Source organism: Antrostomus carolinensis, unplaced genomic scaffold (genome assembly GCF_000700745.2).
Source record: "Antrostomus carolinensis isolate BGI_N321 unplaced genomic scaffold, ASM70074v2 scaffold3740, whole genome shotgun sequence".
In the NCBI taxonomy this organism is placed as follows: domain Eukaryota; kingdom Metazoa; phylum Chordata; class Aves; order Caprimulgiformes; family Caprimulgidae; genus Antrostomus; species Antrostomus carolinensis.
Genome location: NW_010290389.1, coordinates 22,334 through 40,974, shown reverse-complemented (window position 1 = coordinate 40,974; position 18,641 = coordinate 22,334). Strand labels below are relative to the sequence as shown.

At 36.7% G+C, this 18,641-nt stretch overlaps 1 protein-coding gene across 1 annotated transcript in view; it reads right to left on the bottom strand.

The window, feature by feature from the left end:
- The window catches only part of ADCY8 (adenylate cyclase 8), a gene marked incomplete at its 5' end in the record, with an annotated part of 62,062 nt that overhangs the window by 24,397 nt on the left and 19,024 nt on the right, over window positions 1-18,641 (bottom strand). The window contains 3 exons of the mRNA XM_029086194.1: window positions 3,560-3,761; window positions 9,891-9,991; window positions 16,668-16,865. Of these exons, the coding sequence (XP_028942027.1) occupies window positions 3,560-3,761; window positions 9,891-9,991; window positions 16,668-16,865 (501 nt within the window). The remainder of the gene's footprint in view (window positions 1-3,559; window positions 3,762-9,890; window positions 9,992-16,667; window positions 16,866-18,641) is intronic.

The following is an 18,641-nucleotide window of genomic DNA, read 5'->3' as shown; positions in this document are numbered from 1 at the left end:
GGTTCAGGGATGGAAGTGGCTGACCTGATGCTCTCCATCCCAGATCCCTGACTGGCACCAAAGACTAAACAGACAGTAAGAAGACATACTGTGGAGATGAAATGGAAAGGGGCAGTTATCCATGCTACAGACATTAAGCATCTGAACAGCTTTCCTATGCTCTCTTGTTGCCAAAGGGTAAAGATGAGCTCCTCCAGGAGTTTCAGGGGACTGATGTTGGACTCTTAAGAATTATCCTCTCAAAATATTTATACTTTGCTATAAACCATAGAGAAAATTATTAAACTGGGAGCATAAAATCAGACTGCATGTGTGCACTTGTCTGCAAGCAGGTTTTTTTCTGTTATGTTGCTATGGACAGCGTTATTCTTTTAGATATGGGACAAAATCCCATGGTGTCAGGAAGAATTGGCTTGTGCCAAAGCATAGTGTGGGTCCAGAACTGCAACTGTGATGCTTAGAATAGAAATGAATGAAAATTAATTCATGTTAAAATGGTTTTGAGAATGTAATATTGTCTTTTGCTGTTATGATCTGCATTCATTTTAATGGTATTTCAAACCAACTGTATTAAATATAAACAAAACAGCAGTGTTAAGTTGAAATACATCATGGTCCTAGAACACAGGAAAAAAATCATTAATGTTTTCATATTTTGACAGCTAAAGCAGATGGAGTCTCCTGTTACATATATTAATCTAATCTGGATGTTTATACTAGGTCATTTCATCAACCTGGTATGTACAAGCTAGTTCCCCTGTCTTTCTTTCCAACAGTGTTAGAGAGTTTGTTTAATGAGGCCCAATTTCTTATAATTAAATTCTAATGAATATTGAACTTGGAACTCTCTTGTTTTTTCTTTCATCAGTTCAGTCATCTCTGCAATGTAGCAATATTTTCTAGGTTGTCTGTGCAGTCCTCTGTGACAACAGATAGTTAATGGTACTGTCTGCAAGTTTATGAGGTGTACAGCACTTCTTTGCAGGGCAGAGTGCCATGAGAAACACTCCGTCTTTTTAAAAGACCTTCAGGATCAGAACTTTATTCTAATTTTATAACTGTAAGAATGCCCTTGATGTAAAGAACCACAAGGCTAATTTGCCTCCTGGTGAAACCAAAGACTTACGGCTCTTGTTAGAAAACATCTGAGTCTTAGTCCCCTCTAACTGAATCATAGAATCATAGAATGGTCTGGGTTGGAAAGGACCTTAAAGATCATCTAGTTCCAACCCCCCCTGCCATGAGCAGAGACACCTTCCACCAGACCAGGTTGCTCGAAGCCTCATCCAACCTCGCCTTGAAACTGTGTGCATTTGAAATCAGTAGATGTATATAGCTCAAGGGTGAGCTGTATTACCTGTTCTTAAATACATGCATGTCCCTCCGGAGTGCTGCAGAACCCTGTATGGAACCCCACTGGCTGCTGTGATACCTACTTCATGCAAGTCATGTTTTTCTTTAGTGGGGTACAGGAAGTTGTTAAAAGCAAGCTATTATTATGGCAGGATTTTGACATATGAATTAATAAGGTTATTCACGATTTCCTGTAGAGGTCAGGACTCAGTGACTCAAGTCATTGCCATTCTAAATATATGACAATAAATATAACTGTTTACTGCCTTATAGAAGCCCATTGGTATTAGAGTAAAAACAATTCTCTTTCTTTTGACTGTTTTTGGATTAGGCATACCACAATATTGCAGTGGACGTAATCTTAAAACATAATCTACAACAAGTCAGGGGGAAATCTTGTTATTATCATGTCCATAGCAAATTAGGTATGAATAAACCTTTGGAGGTCATCTTGTTTCAAAAGCAAGATTAATTCTACTAAAACTGTTCCTAAGAAATATCTGTCAAACATAATTGAAAAACCTCTAAATTCTACAACACTCCTTAGTGGTCTATACTATAATGTACCATTGTCCTTATCTTCAGGAAGTTTTCATCCCTGTTTAACTTCCTGTCTCTTACTGTATTTGTATTTTCTCTGTAAGGATAGCAATCAGTGGCTACATTCTTCTTTCTTCAACTAACTCTCCTATCAGTGACTGTATGGCATCACTGAAAAGACAGTTGCTGAGTTCTAGCATTTGGCAACTTGAATTCAATCATAGAAGAATGACAGCAACGAAATGTAATAAAATTTCATATCTGTTAGCAAAAGATGAGGCAAACCCTTGAAGTGTCAGACTTCAGCATATTTACTGCAATGATATAATAATAATTATTAATTATTACAGGATAATTATTGTTGTTGTTGTCTTATTATAATTGCTATTGCTATTACTATCACTAAATGCTTTCTTGGTCTCATCTAGAAGGAAATAAATATTTACAAAAAGTAAAGTTCAGATGAAAAAGCACTGCTACATCCATAGCCGAAAGTTGTCCTACAAGAGGAAAGAGTGATGAAAGTGTTAATTTTAATCTATCAGTGAGATATTTACCTTCTTCTTGGCTCAGGCTTCAATGCCCGCCAGGTTGTCTGACATGATAATCTGTCTAATTCATGCAAAGCTGTCTCATATTCCTGAAGAAATCCAGATAATCAGGGCTCTGTTGTAGTTGTATTTGTTTTATACATGTCTTACAAAGACCCCACTCTTTTACCACGTTACATTGTATAGAGCCAGGACCATAGTATTTAATTACTGATATTTTTATGTAACAACATCTGCTAAGCAAAGCTTGGTACATGCATTTCATCACTCATAGATATGTGATATAGATATACTGATGATATAGATATATTTCTATATATCAACATATATCAGATATACTGATAAATTTTGCTCTAGATTCATCCCACTTTAGGGTTTTAGTGGAGATGTGTATATTAGGAGGCCCATTAGACTAAAAACCCTGGGTGGGAAGTAGGGAGAAGAAAATCTCTTTATTGTGACCAGTATGATCAAAATAAATCTTAGGGGGTGCTCATTTTTCTGCACTGACTATAAAGAAAACTGAGAGTGACTATTCCCATAATTTCATACTTCAGGTGAAAAGAATCTGGACCAAAAGGGTTTGTTAAACCACTAAATGAGCAAGAAAAGGTATGTTTACAATTTACACTTTTTAACTTTTCACATGCTGTGGTTACTGGCTCAACTTAACCTACTCTGTTCCTTCTCTAAAGGTATTTTCTGGGTTCATTGACACTTCTCATTTTTTTAGTAATCTAATTAACGGGAGAACTATGATACAAAGAATTCAATATCTATAAGCATTACTCAGATTTACAGTCTTTAAGAAAGTATGTCAGAAAACATCAGCATGTCAGAAAATTACAAGTGGTCCTCAAAGGTAGATACATTGAATAGACAGTAGAAAAAGTGTTTCAAAAATAGATGATCCTCATGAGGGAGAAATAATTATATATTTCAGAAATACACAGTTTCAGCAACAGAATGAATTTCTTGAAGCTGTGGTACTTTTTCTTTTATATTTAAATTGTAGTTGTCTTATAAACACATTAGTTAGCAAGTCCCATAACAAGCTTAATAATCCATAAATCATCTTTTCCAGTCTAATATTCCCTGGTTCCCTATAAGCTTACAATATTGATGATGGCTCCAAGAAAATTAATCAGAATGGATGCAAATATAATGACATTCCTGGCCAGGTAGGTCTCATTAATCCAGCAGCAAGTTTTCCGAAGCATTAAGGGTAAACATTTGTAATCCTCTGCTGTAGTGATTAGTACAAGAGCGGAGTGCAGCATAATCAGAATAGAAAACTGAATGACCATTGGTATCACCCTAGGAATAAAAAAACAGAGAACCTAGCATTAAACCTCAGCTCATTACCACTGCTAGTAAAAATAAATGTGTAAACAGTTAAGACTAGGAAAAATCAATTGTAATAAATCTGAGAAAATTAGTCTAGGAAAAAACCCAGAGAAAGCAAGATTTGTTCATGTTCCATAGATCTGCCATTGCTTCACATGGTTTCATGCTGAGATACTGCTGTTGAAGAAACAAGCCACATAAAGCATTGTCAATGCCTCTATCTCTATCTATATAAAGTCTGAGTGGCAAGAATGTCCCTTCTTTTGGGACTCAGTTCTCCCTTGAGTTTCTTTCATAATAAATCTATTCAGCCTGTAGGATCCTGATACCACTTATGTATGAGCTGGTTCACACTGTAGTAGGCTACTTCGGGGGGCAGTTTAGGGGAGTGTTATTTCATATACTGAACAACACAGGTGTTTTAAACTCATACTATACTAAGGGTCACGGACCCTAAAGTGAATACAATAATGCAGCTTAATTTCTGGCATAATTCAGGATATAGTAATTACATAAATGCAAGATTCCCCTCATTTTAATTAGTAGCGGTTCAACTGAAGCTAAGAATCTCATTGGTTTCTAAAAAAGCAAAAGAAATGTTCTATTGTTTTCATGGAAGCCCTTTAAAATACAAAGCAGATGAAAAGGTGTCCTATGATCCAAAAAATGTTTAAATAAAACATGTCATTTGGCATATCCTATAAACATTGTTCTGTCAAATTTGATCCTTAATCAAATATTGTTATGTGCATACACAGAACAGACAGTTCAATTCCTTTGAACAAGCTGTTAAAAACCATAATTTCTTCTATTCCAACTTTCATTATATTTTTCTGAATTTATTCTTCTTTCTTGCTTAAATCTGGGACCTCAAGTCAATCAAGTAACTGATGTGGTTGGGAAATGTGGTAAATCGTTTTACTTCACTAAGGAAGCACTCAGCACTTCAGCAGTCAAGATTTTTGTCTTCATTTTTGTCAGTCATTGTCCTTTTGTGTCTCTCTCCCCTCTTCACTCTCTTTTCTTTTGCTTTTTTCTATAAGGAGAATAATTAAACTTGAGGCTTTGAATTAAAAAATTAATATATCTAATAACCTAGTTGTATACATGGCAGCACACTACAGTGATTTAATCATAATATCTCACAGAAAAAAAATCTTTGAAAGTGGACTATCAGAGTACTCCAGGGAGACTTCTGCACTTCTGGGTGGCTGAGTGTAGCTAAGCTGTACTCTGCTCATTAAGCCTTCTGTAAACATACGTTTTGTCTTATTGAAAAAAAAAAGTTTCAGATTTTACTACACATGGCCTACCCCTCTTCTCTTTGGGTAGGGTGCAATGATATTTGTACACTTGTGCCCTATGCAAGACAAATTTAAGGGTGTAAGGTGGAAACAGAAGTGAGAACAACATAGCTTTTTGTTCCTCATTTTTCAGTATGTCTGCCAGATCCAGTCCCTGAATCTGAATGGACTATATATCAACCTACCTGAAATTCTCCCCAATTTCAGGCTATTCAAATTTGTCTTTATAAGATTAAATTCTGAACTCATATAGATATGAATTAAATATGGTTTTAGCCTATTAACTAAAGCTTTCAATCTAAAAAACTTCACCATAAGCTAAGTCGTCTGTAACCCATGAGAAGAGGAAACCACACTGAGATAATGGCAGGAAGAAGGTACATGGACATAGCAGAACAAGCTTGGAATCAGCCTGTATTAGCTTTGACACTGTTCTGATGACATACCATTGGTATGAAGTGTTATCTTACACTTGGGTCAGCATTTCACTCCAACAAGTTTTGTCAGAGTTTTGTGTGTGACTTGAATACAGGACACAGTAGAGTTTCCCGAAAAAGTCCTATCCTCTCCAATGACCTCACCCAGAAATAAAGCTTACTTTTTAAAGAAGGAACAATGTACCCAGTAAAAAACAAGCTGTATTATGAAGGGAAGAGGGAATAATGAGGAAACACAGACTGGGGCAGCAGCTGCAGATTTCATCCTGCCTGGCTAATAGTTTTGTAGGAAGAAACTCAGGACTTGCTGAAAGTCCCAACACTACCAAGTAGAGACACAGTGCAATGATGTCCTGAAAGTAGCTTCTGTCTGTGAAAATACACAGAAAACCAAGCCAGAGACAGGCAATAAAGCCAGGGAAAAACTGGACAATATGTTCATGGAGAACTAGTCAGGGAGTCAAGAGGGTTCATTAGAAGACCTGTGTAGTTTCAGATACAATTCATCTCATTGCACAACAGTCTCTTAGAGACATTCAGATCCACTGATTGACTCATTCTCCAGTGGCTTGACCTTGAACCAGGGTATAGACACTGACAGATAGTTATGTGAGATTAATTCCTTGTTTTCTATGCTACGGCAGTATTCTGCAATAGCCCTCTTGATTTCCAAAGCGAAATGACTGAGATTGTCTTTGAAACTGATTGTTTCTATCTATATCTCAGATATATATAGACAGTCTATATGCAGAAGTAGCCTACCAGTTCTGCACACTTAGTCTGACCCGGCTGTAAATGAAACTAAATTAAGACTTTCAGAAGATTAGGGTCAAGCCTCAAGAGGTCAGACCTGAGGACACTAAACATGAGTTCTTGTTGCCAAACTCTACATGTAAGACCCAGTGCTATTGAATTAAGGTACTATAAAGGGAGTATTGAGGGACCTGTCTGGGATATCAATCCAAAATGCAGCACACCCTGCTCAAGTGCCTGACAAACCATGGCCTTGTATTTGTTCATAATAAATATACAGGCTCTAAAAATTCTTCTACAGTAGCTTTTCATTTGAACATTGATATGTTTGTATTGTGTCCGAGACTGCTTGAGATAAAAGCAAAACTGGTCTGTACAGCTATGAATTTCTAGAGGATCAATCCAGCATCTGTGCTAGGATTTTGTTGGCAGTATCCTGATAGGATCAAGTACAGCAGAAGACATGGCCAAGGTTAGAGGAATAGGAACAAACAGTCATAATACTCTCCTGTCCATTAACCCTTCCTAGAACTAGGACACTTGGGCTGGATTCTCTGTTTATTCAAGAAGAGATTCAAGACCAAATGCTTTTATTTCTAGGGATTCCCTTACTGTCAAGGTCAAGTGAAATTTGAAATGGAGATTTTACCTTCCTTCTGCCTTGTGCACAATAGCAAATCAAGAGTTGAGCCTGAAGGAAGACTTATGTAAAATAGAAGGTGCAGATGTTTAAATGAACAACAGTTTGAAACTCGTTTTTCTCTCCTCATAAGAATAACCCAGTGAAAAACTGACAGAAATAAGAGTAGTTCTGCAGTCTACTCTAGTATGATCTATTGCCTATGTGAGTATATAGAGAGTTCATTGCAGGAAATCAATCAAACTCCCTGGCCTCTCAGATGGAGAAGATGAATCACTGCAAGGTTGGCAATGTAACTTAATAGCTTCATAGAGGATAATTACAGCAGAAGTATGGCATTAATTTTTGTCACTTAGAGTAATTTCCCCAACTCGATATTTCAAAGAATGAAAATTATTGCAAAGATTTTTAAATTCAGTGACGTGTCTACCCTGTCAAAGTATAAATGGATCAACTATTTATCCTGAGGGAGACAGATACAAACTAAGGTAAAATTCTGAAACTCCCATACACAGTAGATGCAATAATAGAAAGATGATTCCCTTTAACATCCAGACAAAGGCAACTTATCTGGGAAACTCCCTGAAGATCGTTAGTCAGATATGTTTAACAATTGTTTAAATAATGTTTTATTTCACTGAATCTCCAGAAATCTCAAAAAGACTCAGATCAGAAAAATATTAAATCCTGTATTTAAGCAAATACAAAATTCTATCCTTGTTCAATGGAGCTCTGAAGGATTCATTGGAAGGAAGTTGTTAGGAAATAGGTAAATTACCATGCAGAGTGTGAATTACAGTTTGTTAATTGTTCCATGGAAATTATGTCTATGCTTTTCCACTGTGGTAGTTTACATTTCTAATATCTACTAGAGGTAAAACAGATGAGCATGCAGTTAGCTCCAAGACTATCTGAATCCAAATCCTGCCTAATTTTATGTTAGCTTGTTCATGTGCTCATACCTTAAGTTGTTTTTGGAATTGGAATTTAGGAAATTTGAACTTCCAGATTATTTCCTCGTTCAATATGCTTAAGCATATTGAAACCTTCTCACTCAAAACCTCTCATCCTGTTATTTTAGGGTTGCTCATCTGTTGACCTCCGTTCATTTAACAGGCATGCTTTTTTAAGACTGAAACATATTTTTTTAAAGCAGAGTATCAGAACTTGAAAAACGAAGACCAAAATTTGCCTTCTTATATCTTGGCAGTAATCTTCAGCTCCTGAAAGAATATAAGAACTGTCATAGAGAACCCATGTGGCTCCAAATCTTCTCTCACAAAAGGGATAGTGGTAAATATCCTTTCCCTAAATATCTTCCCAGGTTCCACCAATCAACCTTTAAGGGTGTTCCTAAGGCCAAGGTTCCATAGTTTTGTTTAAAAACCTCTGCTAGTTTTATAGAAATTTATCTAATCTTTATTTAAACCTATTTATATTTACAACTTATTTAACATTCAGTGAGAAAAAGGTCCACCAAGCATTTTTGAAGTGCAAGGAAAAACAAAAGACTACTGTGCAAGATGGGAAACCAGAAAGTGAGACAGCTGCAGGTGATGTGGTTATGTGACTCCTTCTCCCCTAATTCCAGTGACACTAGACACCTTCATGAGAATTAACAGAGATAAATCTGTGCAGGTAGAAAAATTGTCATTTTTTTGCTGCTATAGTAGTGATTGATATAGTAGCAGAAAACTTTTTTGGAAAACAGGTTCCATTAATAAGATCCATAAATCTTCTTGTACATACTGAGAAAAAAAAAAACAAAACCAAAAAACCAAAAACCACAACAAAACAAACAGCTACCAGAAGGGAAGAATTTTGAATGAGTATTGGGAGAAGAACTTCAAAAAGCTAACAAACTTACTAGTTAGTTTGGAATAGCAGGAATAGCAGAAGGTCAGGTACTACTCTGGGTACTTTTCCAGATGTAAACTACAAAATACATGGGACACCACTGCTGCAGACTGCAGTCGCCTGCCTGCATCTAACCACCATTTTGGTATTCTTAAACATAAGCATGGTGAACCAGGTCTTCCATAGATGATCCACAGAATATTGCTGCATTACCATAACAAAATAAACATTTTATTTCTTATGCAAATACTGTATTTTCAAGGTTGTTCTACAGGCAGCCATAAGTTGAGGTTCATCTGAGTGTTAGAAACCACCTGAGAATTATGTTCATCTGGGTATTTCCATTTTAGCAGTTGCTCTGACAAAGACCGAATGGGACCAGGAACATGTTTTAGTGGCAGCCCTGTTCTGCTGGCTTTGCTGTAAAACTGACCTTAGTCCTTGTACATGCTCTTGTATTCTCACTGTTAAATAGTAGATAAAGATACCAGTTGATGGGTTTGTGTGAAACATGTGGACACAGAGGTGTCAACTGTGTCACATTTTTGTCACCTTGATAGGAAGTTGTTGTTTGGTCAGCCCCAGATAAAAGCAGAAGTGAGAAAAGATCTGCTAGATCACCTCCTTGCTGTTTCTTCATGGCACAAGATTGCTTTCCCCAGCTGGGTAATACATATCGTCAGCAACAAAGCACAACAGTGTGATTTTCTTATGAAGCATGTAAGAAACAAAACCAAACACTGATTCCCAAGGTCATTACTAGGCACTGAGCAGAGGCACTGTTATAAGTCTGGATCATATTTTACTTCAACACTGAAAGCCTTACTGTGTCAAACTTTTGCAACCCAAAGTTCTCATTTATTTCAGTGGGGGTTCTACTTAAAAACATAAAAACATGTCGCTGCTGTCTCACATGAAAACATGTAGCTGCAGATAATGTGATACAAAAGTACTTAATATTGGGGAAAAAGAAGTCAAAAAATATTACTGAACACTTTTGAGGGACAACTAAATTTTATTGGTTCATTCCACATCAGTTCTAGAAATGTTATCCCACTGTTTCCTCAAGAGCACCTTCATAAATATAGAGATATATTTCTGTATTTACCTGGAAGAAGGAAGTAAGCTTTGGATAGCCGTGATAAATACAAGAACAATAAATGCGCACACCAAGTTTGATTTGAATACTTCATCCCGCATTTGAGAATACTAGAATAAAAAAAGAAAAAAAAGGAAAAAAAAAAGAGTAAATTAGCTGTTAACTCATGTTGTATTTCCATGAAGACTGATGCATATAGGAGACTTTGGGGAAATTATCAGGAAGAGCTAACAAATAAATAAACCTGAATTTGTTTTTAAAAATGAAATACAACAAATAATTAATAAACTGGTAAAATACTTTATACAAGAGAGCAAAACTCTGTAATTTGCAAAACAAACTTGTTTTACTTGGTTGCCTCTTTTTCAAAATTATTTTAAAAATCCCCAGGTAGATATTAGGGGCTTGTGCTGCTGAGTAGAATACTAAATACTTAACAGTTTAACCAGAGAAACCACAGGTTTTCTCACCTGAGGACAAACTGAAGTCAGTTGCAACTCTGCATGTGTGACGTCATGGAGGTGTCTCCATACTTGCCAAATTGAGGCCATTCTGGTTTTGCTTTTATTTTTCTTTTTTTAAAAAATATGTAGCTTGGGACATTCTGTGACTATCTGGGATGTGGGTCATGATCTCTATATCCTAACCAGAGGCTGCGCAGAAACAATATGGACATTCTCCAGGGACAATATGGCAGTGCTATTATGTAAAAGACCATTTGAGGTACATTATTATTATGATTTATTCCAAAAGTATTTTTATTGAGCATACCAAACCACTGAAAATACTAGTAGGTTCCCCTTTTATAGGAATTACCAAGAAAAGGAGTAACAGACACCTTGGTGGATCACACTGAATCAGTTAAGTGGAAACATTACCTAAGTCTCAGCTGGTATTTATCAGTGCTAATTCAGTTAAACTCCAATTGTTTACAGGAAATGATTGGTCCACAGACATATTTTTGTAAAACTCTTTATCTTATACTCATGCCACTAAATTTTCTTCACCTAGTTAAAAAATCCCACAGATGTCTCTCCCAGTCATTTTTCCTTCTATATATAGAAGGAATAACTCCATTTTAATCTTTTGCAGCTTTGAAGGAGCTATGAGTTACATGTGCAGAACAAAAGGAAATCAGATGCAAAGAGAGATCAGATATCAGAATCTTTCTCCAGTAATTTGGAAATAAGGCAAACTGCAGTTATAAATGACTAGAAAGCATTATAATTGAGAAAAAATAAAACCAATTAAGAAATGTGTCAGGAACTTACATTGAGAGAGTTCAGCTATAAACTGTATTTCATAGCTAATCTGCTCTTGAAGGAAGATCCTATCTAGACTTCGATTATATTCACTATGTGGATCTTCGGTAGGGACTTCATCTCACTTGTAGACACCAGGTCAAAACAGTTTCAAGCTCCTGATATTGTAAAAAAAGGCTTCTCAGTTCCCTGCTCCCACTTGTTATGAGTAAGAGTGGAGGTTTATTTATTGGTGTCCCTCATTTTGACTCCTCCTTTGCTGTGGTTATACTCTGTGTCTGCTGTTGGTAGAAGCAGTATCACTTTGACATGATTTTTGATAGTGCTCACAGGCAGCTCTGCTTCTTTTTGCTGCTGGAAGGAAAGAGGCACCGGCCTTGATTTCATGTGCAGGAAAACAGAATGGCATCAGTCTGCTTAAATAACAGACCAGAGCTTTATTTGGTTACGATACAAAAAGAACTGAAGGAAAAAAAGAAAGGTATGTTCCTTAAAATATAACGTGAAGTCCCGTAACTGTTCCTTAGGGAAATTATAGCAAACTAATTGAATGAAACACAAACACGGGATTGCCTGCTGTGTCGAGCATTGTGTCAAAAGGATGAATTATGGGGTCTAATCAGTAACAATGTTGTAATGAGAAATTGTTAGCACCTCTGCAGCAGCACAAACACCAGTAATAAATGTAGCACTTCTGTAGCAGTCTACCTCTTAATGACTTTGAGAAGTAACTGAAGGAAAGACTAAGCCTCAAGGCACCTAGATAAGTATGAGGAGGCATGTAGCCAACCAGAGCCATGTAGACTCACGATATGATGTATTTTGCAGTGAAAACCTTAGCTGCAACATCCCACAGATCTGCCTGCACTGGCATGACTTGCTCGTGGCGTAGTGAAGGATCACCCTGCTTCCCAGGGGAATTAAGCCTTTTGCCTGCACAGGTGGAGGGATGCTGTTTATCAGCTAGCTGAAACTGAGATGGTGTAAGGAAGGCCAAGTTTCCTCTGCCAAGTAATGTTGCTTGTTTCCCACCTTTCCTCACTTTTCCCAGGGCTCTTTGAAAGGGGATTACTGGTAATACAACAGGCTTTACGTGTTCACTTAGATAAAATGTTTGTGCACTGGGAGGAAGGTTTTTGGTCTTATCCTCACTGCTGCTCTTTGACTCAGATAAGACCTTATGGATGAAAAGGGAGACCATGCTTTCTTTTTCTGCAGAGCAATGGTGTTTGTGCCACTGGAAAAGCTTCTGAAGTACAGGGGAGGGACAGAAGAAGATGCAACAGGAAGCCCAAGGCAGGAGAAGAGATGGATGAACTCCTGGGAAGACCAAAGGGTAGATACAAATCCAGTTGCTGATCAATGACAAAAGAGGATGCTGAACAGGCCTGCAGGTTTGGGGTTTTATTGCAGACTTTCTTGCCTCTGGAAATTTTGAGGTTGAAGGAACGAGGTGAGGCTCATGTCTGCAAGGATATAGCATGCAGGAAGGGCAAAATTTTTTGCCTATTCATTTAACTTCTATTTATCTTAACCATCAGAAATTCTGAAACAGAGATACTCAGATGTTTAGATCCAATACTTGACCTAAGAAAACCTGCATTGTAAAATTCAAAGCCCTTTTGATATTTTTGGTGTGCCTGCCTCACAGAAAATATGCTGACACTTCACCTCTAAGCACAGTCTGATTTATGATCCCAGTACAAATATGCAGGAATACTTGTAATGTGTTTATACAAGTATTTACATTGGAAACTTTCCTTACCAAATACCCTACCAGCACATAAAAGTCCCTGCCCTGTTACTATGCTTTATCCTGTATGAAAATACATGGTACTGATATTTCCAAGTCACTGCTATTAAGACAGAGCATCATAATGATGTCTTTTAATTATTGGAAATTGACTAAGTTGTCTCAGATTTTCCTTATGAGCTATTAAATATTTAGAAACCTTTAGTGTATTTCATGCCACCATTAGAAGTACTCTCCTGTGATGAGTCTTTTGCTTTATCTGCCTACATGCTATTTGTAAAAATAACCTCTAGCAAAACTGAGAGTGAATTTGTCTCTAAATGAGATATTAAGTGCTAATCAGTGAAATACAGGTTAGTAATGACTAGTGCATTTGGGTAAAGAATCTATAAAATATAGTAGGTGTGGATCCTGCACAAATCCTCTGAAAAATTAAGTATTAAAATATTCATGTCAAAATATACATACTGCCTCAGGGAGAGAATGCATTTGCTAATGTAACTGTTACTACTTGCATTTAATTTATTACCAGGAAGGACGTAGAGCAATGAGAGAAGAGAGGAGTGGGAAGATGTACCAACGGCTTAAACTGCTGTGATATACTAGTCATTTAAACCATTGCCACCCAGGAGCAGTGCTAGCTCTCATGGTAGTTTTGGGCATGTTTATTCCAGAACTTTTTTTTTTTTTTTTTTTTTTTTTTACCTTTTGAAACCTTAAAGTAAGCAAAACAGAGTTTTATTTGCCATTTTAAATCTGTTGTTTGCAATTGTTTTATAATGAAAAAAACCTGATGCAACCCAGACTGTTTGTTTAAACAGAACTCCAGCATGACATTTCAGATCTATTCAGGTCATCTCAAAGGATTTATGATTCCATGGCATGGTAGTCCTGTTACTCATGCAGGAGGAAGAAATATAGTTTATTGTTCATATGATTGCTCACTTCTCTGTGGTTTGAGGTACAGAACATTAACACAATTCTCATTGAACAAGGTTAATGTGATACTTCTTGGTTGGGATATCAGCTATGGGTACTGGTTGTGCCTACTGAATAATTGTAAAGTCTGGGGTGACAAGTACTTACAGATAAAATAAATAAGTATTAGGTAGATGCCAGCACTGCCTAAGAGTGTGATGGCTAATGTGAGGGCACAAGATTTTACATAGGAGAAGTTACTTTACTTCACTGCAGAGCTACCTCTGACTTTAAGCTGCCACTGCGCTGAAGAGAAGGTGAGTGGCAGCAAACGAAAACAACCATGTGAGGGGCCTGTAGACACCTATTGTCTACTTGCTCAGCAACACTGCAGGGAGCAGCTCAAGATGCTGATGTAGAAGGTCATGTAAGCAGTTGCAAAATGTTAACGGCTAGAAGAAAACATAATTCCAGACTGAAAGGTTAGAGGTGGGGAGAGCAAAGAGAAAGGCTGATGAAATAGTTTTATGAGACTCCAGTTTAAATCTGAGTCTGTTGTTTTGTTTCCTAAATGGGCAGGAAGAAGGGAGAAAGTGGTAGTAATATAATATGGAGGAAATAGCTACTTTCTGTATAAAAACAGTTCACACACTGTTTTCATGACTGCCTATAGACTATGATTTAACATTAAGGCTATTTGGATGAACCTGTAATTAGTGCATAGGCAAATGAGGAGGGAAGGGACATTTCCCATGTTGTCCCACAAGACATTGCTCCTGCCTATAATGAAGAGGACACTGTGATTCATCCTTCCTTAGTCCACATCATTCCTTTGCATCCTGGTACATTCTCCATCCTTCTCCCTGGCACCCTGAACACTAGCAAGGAGGCTGTTGCCAGTAACTATCCAACTGTTTGAGGCAGATGAACCAGAGCAAATAAAGTAGTGTTGATATTTTTTAAAACTTTACTCCCATGAAATGCTATGAAATGCTAAAATCTATCCCAATTTAGAGGACAGATAGAATATTCAGTCTACTTTACTGGATTTTGTATTTCTATTATATGTGCTTACTGGTTGGGACTAACATCTAAGGGAATATTGAAGGAAAGCACCACTTTCCAAACATTGAAAAATACAAATGTCATAATGAGAAGAAAATGTATCAAGACTGCTAAAAATGTTGACCTTTAATTGGACTTTTTGTCATTCAGGTGCAATTAAATCTTTATTAATATTTAAAATCTGACATATGTGATATGATGGATTAGAGCATGGTTGTTTTTTTCCCCACCTCCTTAAATTGCACTTAAAAGAAATTCTACACTTTCCCCATAGATTTTCTTTGTGGCTGATAATTGTGAAATCTAAAATGACAAGAAAGTTCATATTCTTAATACAAGATCTGATTCTAGGTAGCGTACCTTTACTCCAGCCAATGTTCAGGTTTCATTTTTATTAAATAGTAATGTAAGGCTAGGTGAACCATTGGTAAATTTGCTCATTCAACTGGTTGTTTGTGACCAGGCTGTTTCCCCTTTTGCACAAAAAAATTCTAATATACCATCATCTACCTCCTAGGTTACATGCTATTTTTTCTAGACTCTTTCACCTTATCTTTTGACCTTGTGCCTTGAAAAAATTGCTCATGACTTTTGGGCCTTTAGATAGTAATTCACAGGATCTCAGAAATATTGAATTTCACTTCCTCTGGGTCCCTGTCAGCTTTGCATGATGACTGAAAGAAATATCTTCATGTCTTCTGTCACAGCAGTAGTGGCTAATTCAGCTTTGGGGCTTCTACCTTGTGTCTCAGTGTCATAAATATCCCGATGGGGAAATTGAATCTATTCTCTTTTTTTTAAAATGAACCTTTCTTTTTCCTTCTACATGTTTGCTTGTGAAATAAGGGCTTAGATATACTTCAGGCATTTTTTTTTTTCTTTTCCAATTATTTTCATTAAGCTCTCAACACTAAAACCACCTGAGGACTGTCTTCCATAAGTCAAGTAAAAAAGTCTGTTTTCCAGTGGAGAGTAACATGATGATGAAGAAATGAGCCTCCATGCTTCCAATTCCCCATTATTTTTCTTTCTTTTCAGTCAAGTGTACATCTTATTGCAGACCCGCCATTGCTGCATGGTAATAGCATACAAGTCAATGAAAACATTTGAGATCTGTGCAACCCCATCCCACGTCATCAGCTTGCAAGGAAAGTTCTCCCATTGCCTTATCTTTTTTAACTTATAACTTACATCTGGATGTAGACTGAAATAGAAATTAGTGTGATCATATTGCTGTTACATGGAAAGTATTTACCTCTTAGAAGCAGATGTTAAAAAAGGATGTTTAAAACAAGGAGTTGATGAATTAGTTTTGATTTGTAATAAACATAGCAGCTGCCTAGAGGACATCAGATGGATTGTATGACTAAATGTGAAAGGAACATATCTATATAAATATAGATATTTGTTTTGAATATGTGTCAGTTTATTAATATGCTCAATCACTGTTTGTGCCAAAGCAACCTGTCAACAGACGGAAAACTGCTTGTACTCGACAGCAAGTGAAACGTGTCAAACGGCTGTTGTTTTCAGAAGCATAGTTTGCTCAGTGTAGGCATTTTCCAACAGAGAAACATAATAATTGCAGCATTATAACACCTCCATCATGACACTGTCTATTATTATGACCTCTAGCTCAGTCCCAACTTCTGAAAACTGAAACAAAATGAAAAAGAAAAATAAAACTAGAAAACAAAAAATGCAAGCTTGAACCTACAGCTTCTCTATTTCAGTGGACATTTATTACAATTTGAGTTGCGAATAATGCAGCTACCAAGACCCAGCTACCTTATGCTCCAGGCTGGAGTCTTTAAACATCAGTGAAAAAGGCTTGATATGCTCTCTTCTCAATTTATCGCCACTCCGTAAGTCGATGGTGTGCTCTATTCGCTTGTTAATTTCCTCAGGCCCAGACTGGACATGCAAAGCTTGTGCAAGATGGTTTGGAAGCAGATTTATTGAATTTCTTGTTAGGGCAGCCAGAGTCTAGGGGAAAGCACATGCAAACAGAATAAACCTGCTGGTCCCCTTGGGTTAAAAATGCAATGTTTTAGATCATGTTGCATTGCAAACCATTACAGCATTCCATGCAATTCATTCAATGAAATCTATAGAAGTGTAAAATAAGTCGTCTGTTCCACTAAACACATACAGTAAATTAAGGGGAGTACTTTAATATCCTCTTTTATACAGACTAGAAAGTTTGCTGCTGTACTGAACACTAGGACTAAATTCCACTTTCCAGATTCTACTAATTAATTATTAGAGCATGCATGAGAGGAGTACACACCCAAATCACAGCAGGGTATCTAACTCAATGGTGTGTTTTAACAATTAAGAATAGAAGCTACAGAACAGAAATCACAAAACAGGAGCAATTATGTTTTTCTTGATCTTAAAGTTACTGGATGTGTGTAGTTGAGGAACAGATTAGTTAGGCAGGAGTGAAGAAGGTGACATTTCTGATTACTTCTGCACTGGTTTTCAGATAATATTTTCTTCTTCACTACTGGTATATTTCAGCAAGTCTAGATTACAGTTAGGCTATATGGTGTAATTTAACTGTAATTCATATTATTATTTTAAATATTATCTTAAATGAATTATTCCTTTAGTATTTCATTGACTAACCGAAAGAAAAAGATAAAATAGTTTTGCACAGCTTTGCAAGTAAAACTAGGAGAGATAGTACAAAGGTTGCTTCACCTTCAGGAAAGAGGTAGAGTTTGCTTTTAAAAAGAGAATAACTCAGTCCAGTTTAATAGTATGATTTCATGACACAAACCACAGTGAAGCAGCACTTTCCCGCTTGAATGGGAAAATAAACTCTACTACCTGAGATATTCCCAAGGGTTAAGAAATGTTAATGAATGGAAAGGATATAAAACTTCATACATCACAGCATAGGACACTTAGGCATCATTATGGACAAGACATACACTTCTGCTTGAGTCAAGGTATCCCATAGATCATCGCTGAAAAGATCTGCTATATCTCCTACTGGGCATTGTTGGAAATAGGAGTTTGGGATGGATTATCACTAGATTTCTCTGGAAAACCAATTATTTTGGATCACGGGATTACATATAGGAAATTATATAGGGAGATTTCTCTTGTTCATATTCAAACTATAGTCAGCAATTACATTCTAATGAATCTTGGAAAATAGTGAAGCGTCTCAGGTACCCACTGTCAAACCCCAATCCTAAAATGAAGTCCATGAACTCCATGGTTGCAGATAGTATCTTGATTTCTCATATTCCATCTTTTGATGAGTAAATTAAGAGCCCAAAAGAGAGGCAGAAAAGGATTTAAAATCTTCTGTCTATTTAAGTGAAAAGCACTTTTTCTGTTTGCATTAGTAGAAAAAGTATTTTAGTAGAGAAGGTTTGGCAAATCACGCTACTGAAATCTCTCCATCTTCCATCTAGAAAATCAGTATCACCAACATGTGGACAAAAAAAAAAATATCAAGGAAACTTTCTCATACTAAATTTTCAGATATATCTGGATCCATATCTTAGCCTTGCAGTTAAGGTGGAAACTCCAAGGTTAGAGCGAAATCCCAGGAAAACAATCCATTGCATCAATTGGATAAATACTATATTACTACACATTAAGACACTACTTTAGTTTAGGTATTCCTATATCTTGTCAGCTGAGCTATGCAGAAAAGCTATTATCAATTTTTGGTGGCTGAAATTGCACAAGTGTGTCTGAAGTCACTGTTAAAGGATGAGATCACATCAGAAGTTCTTGTGT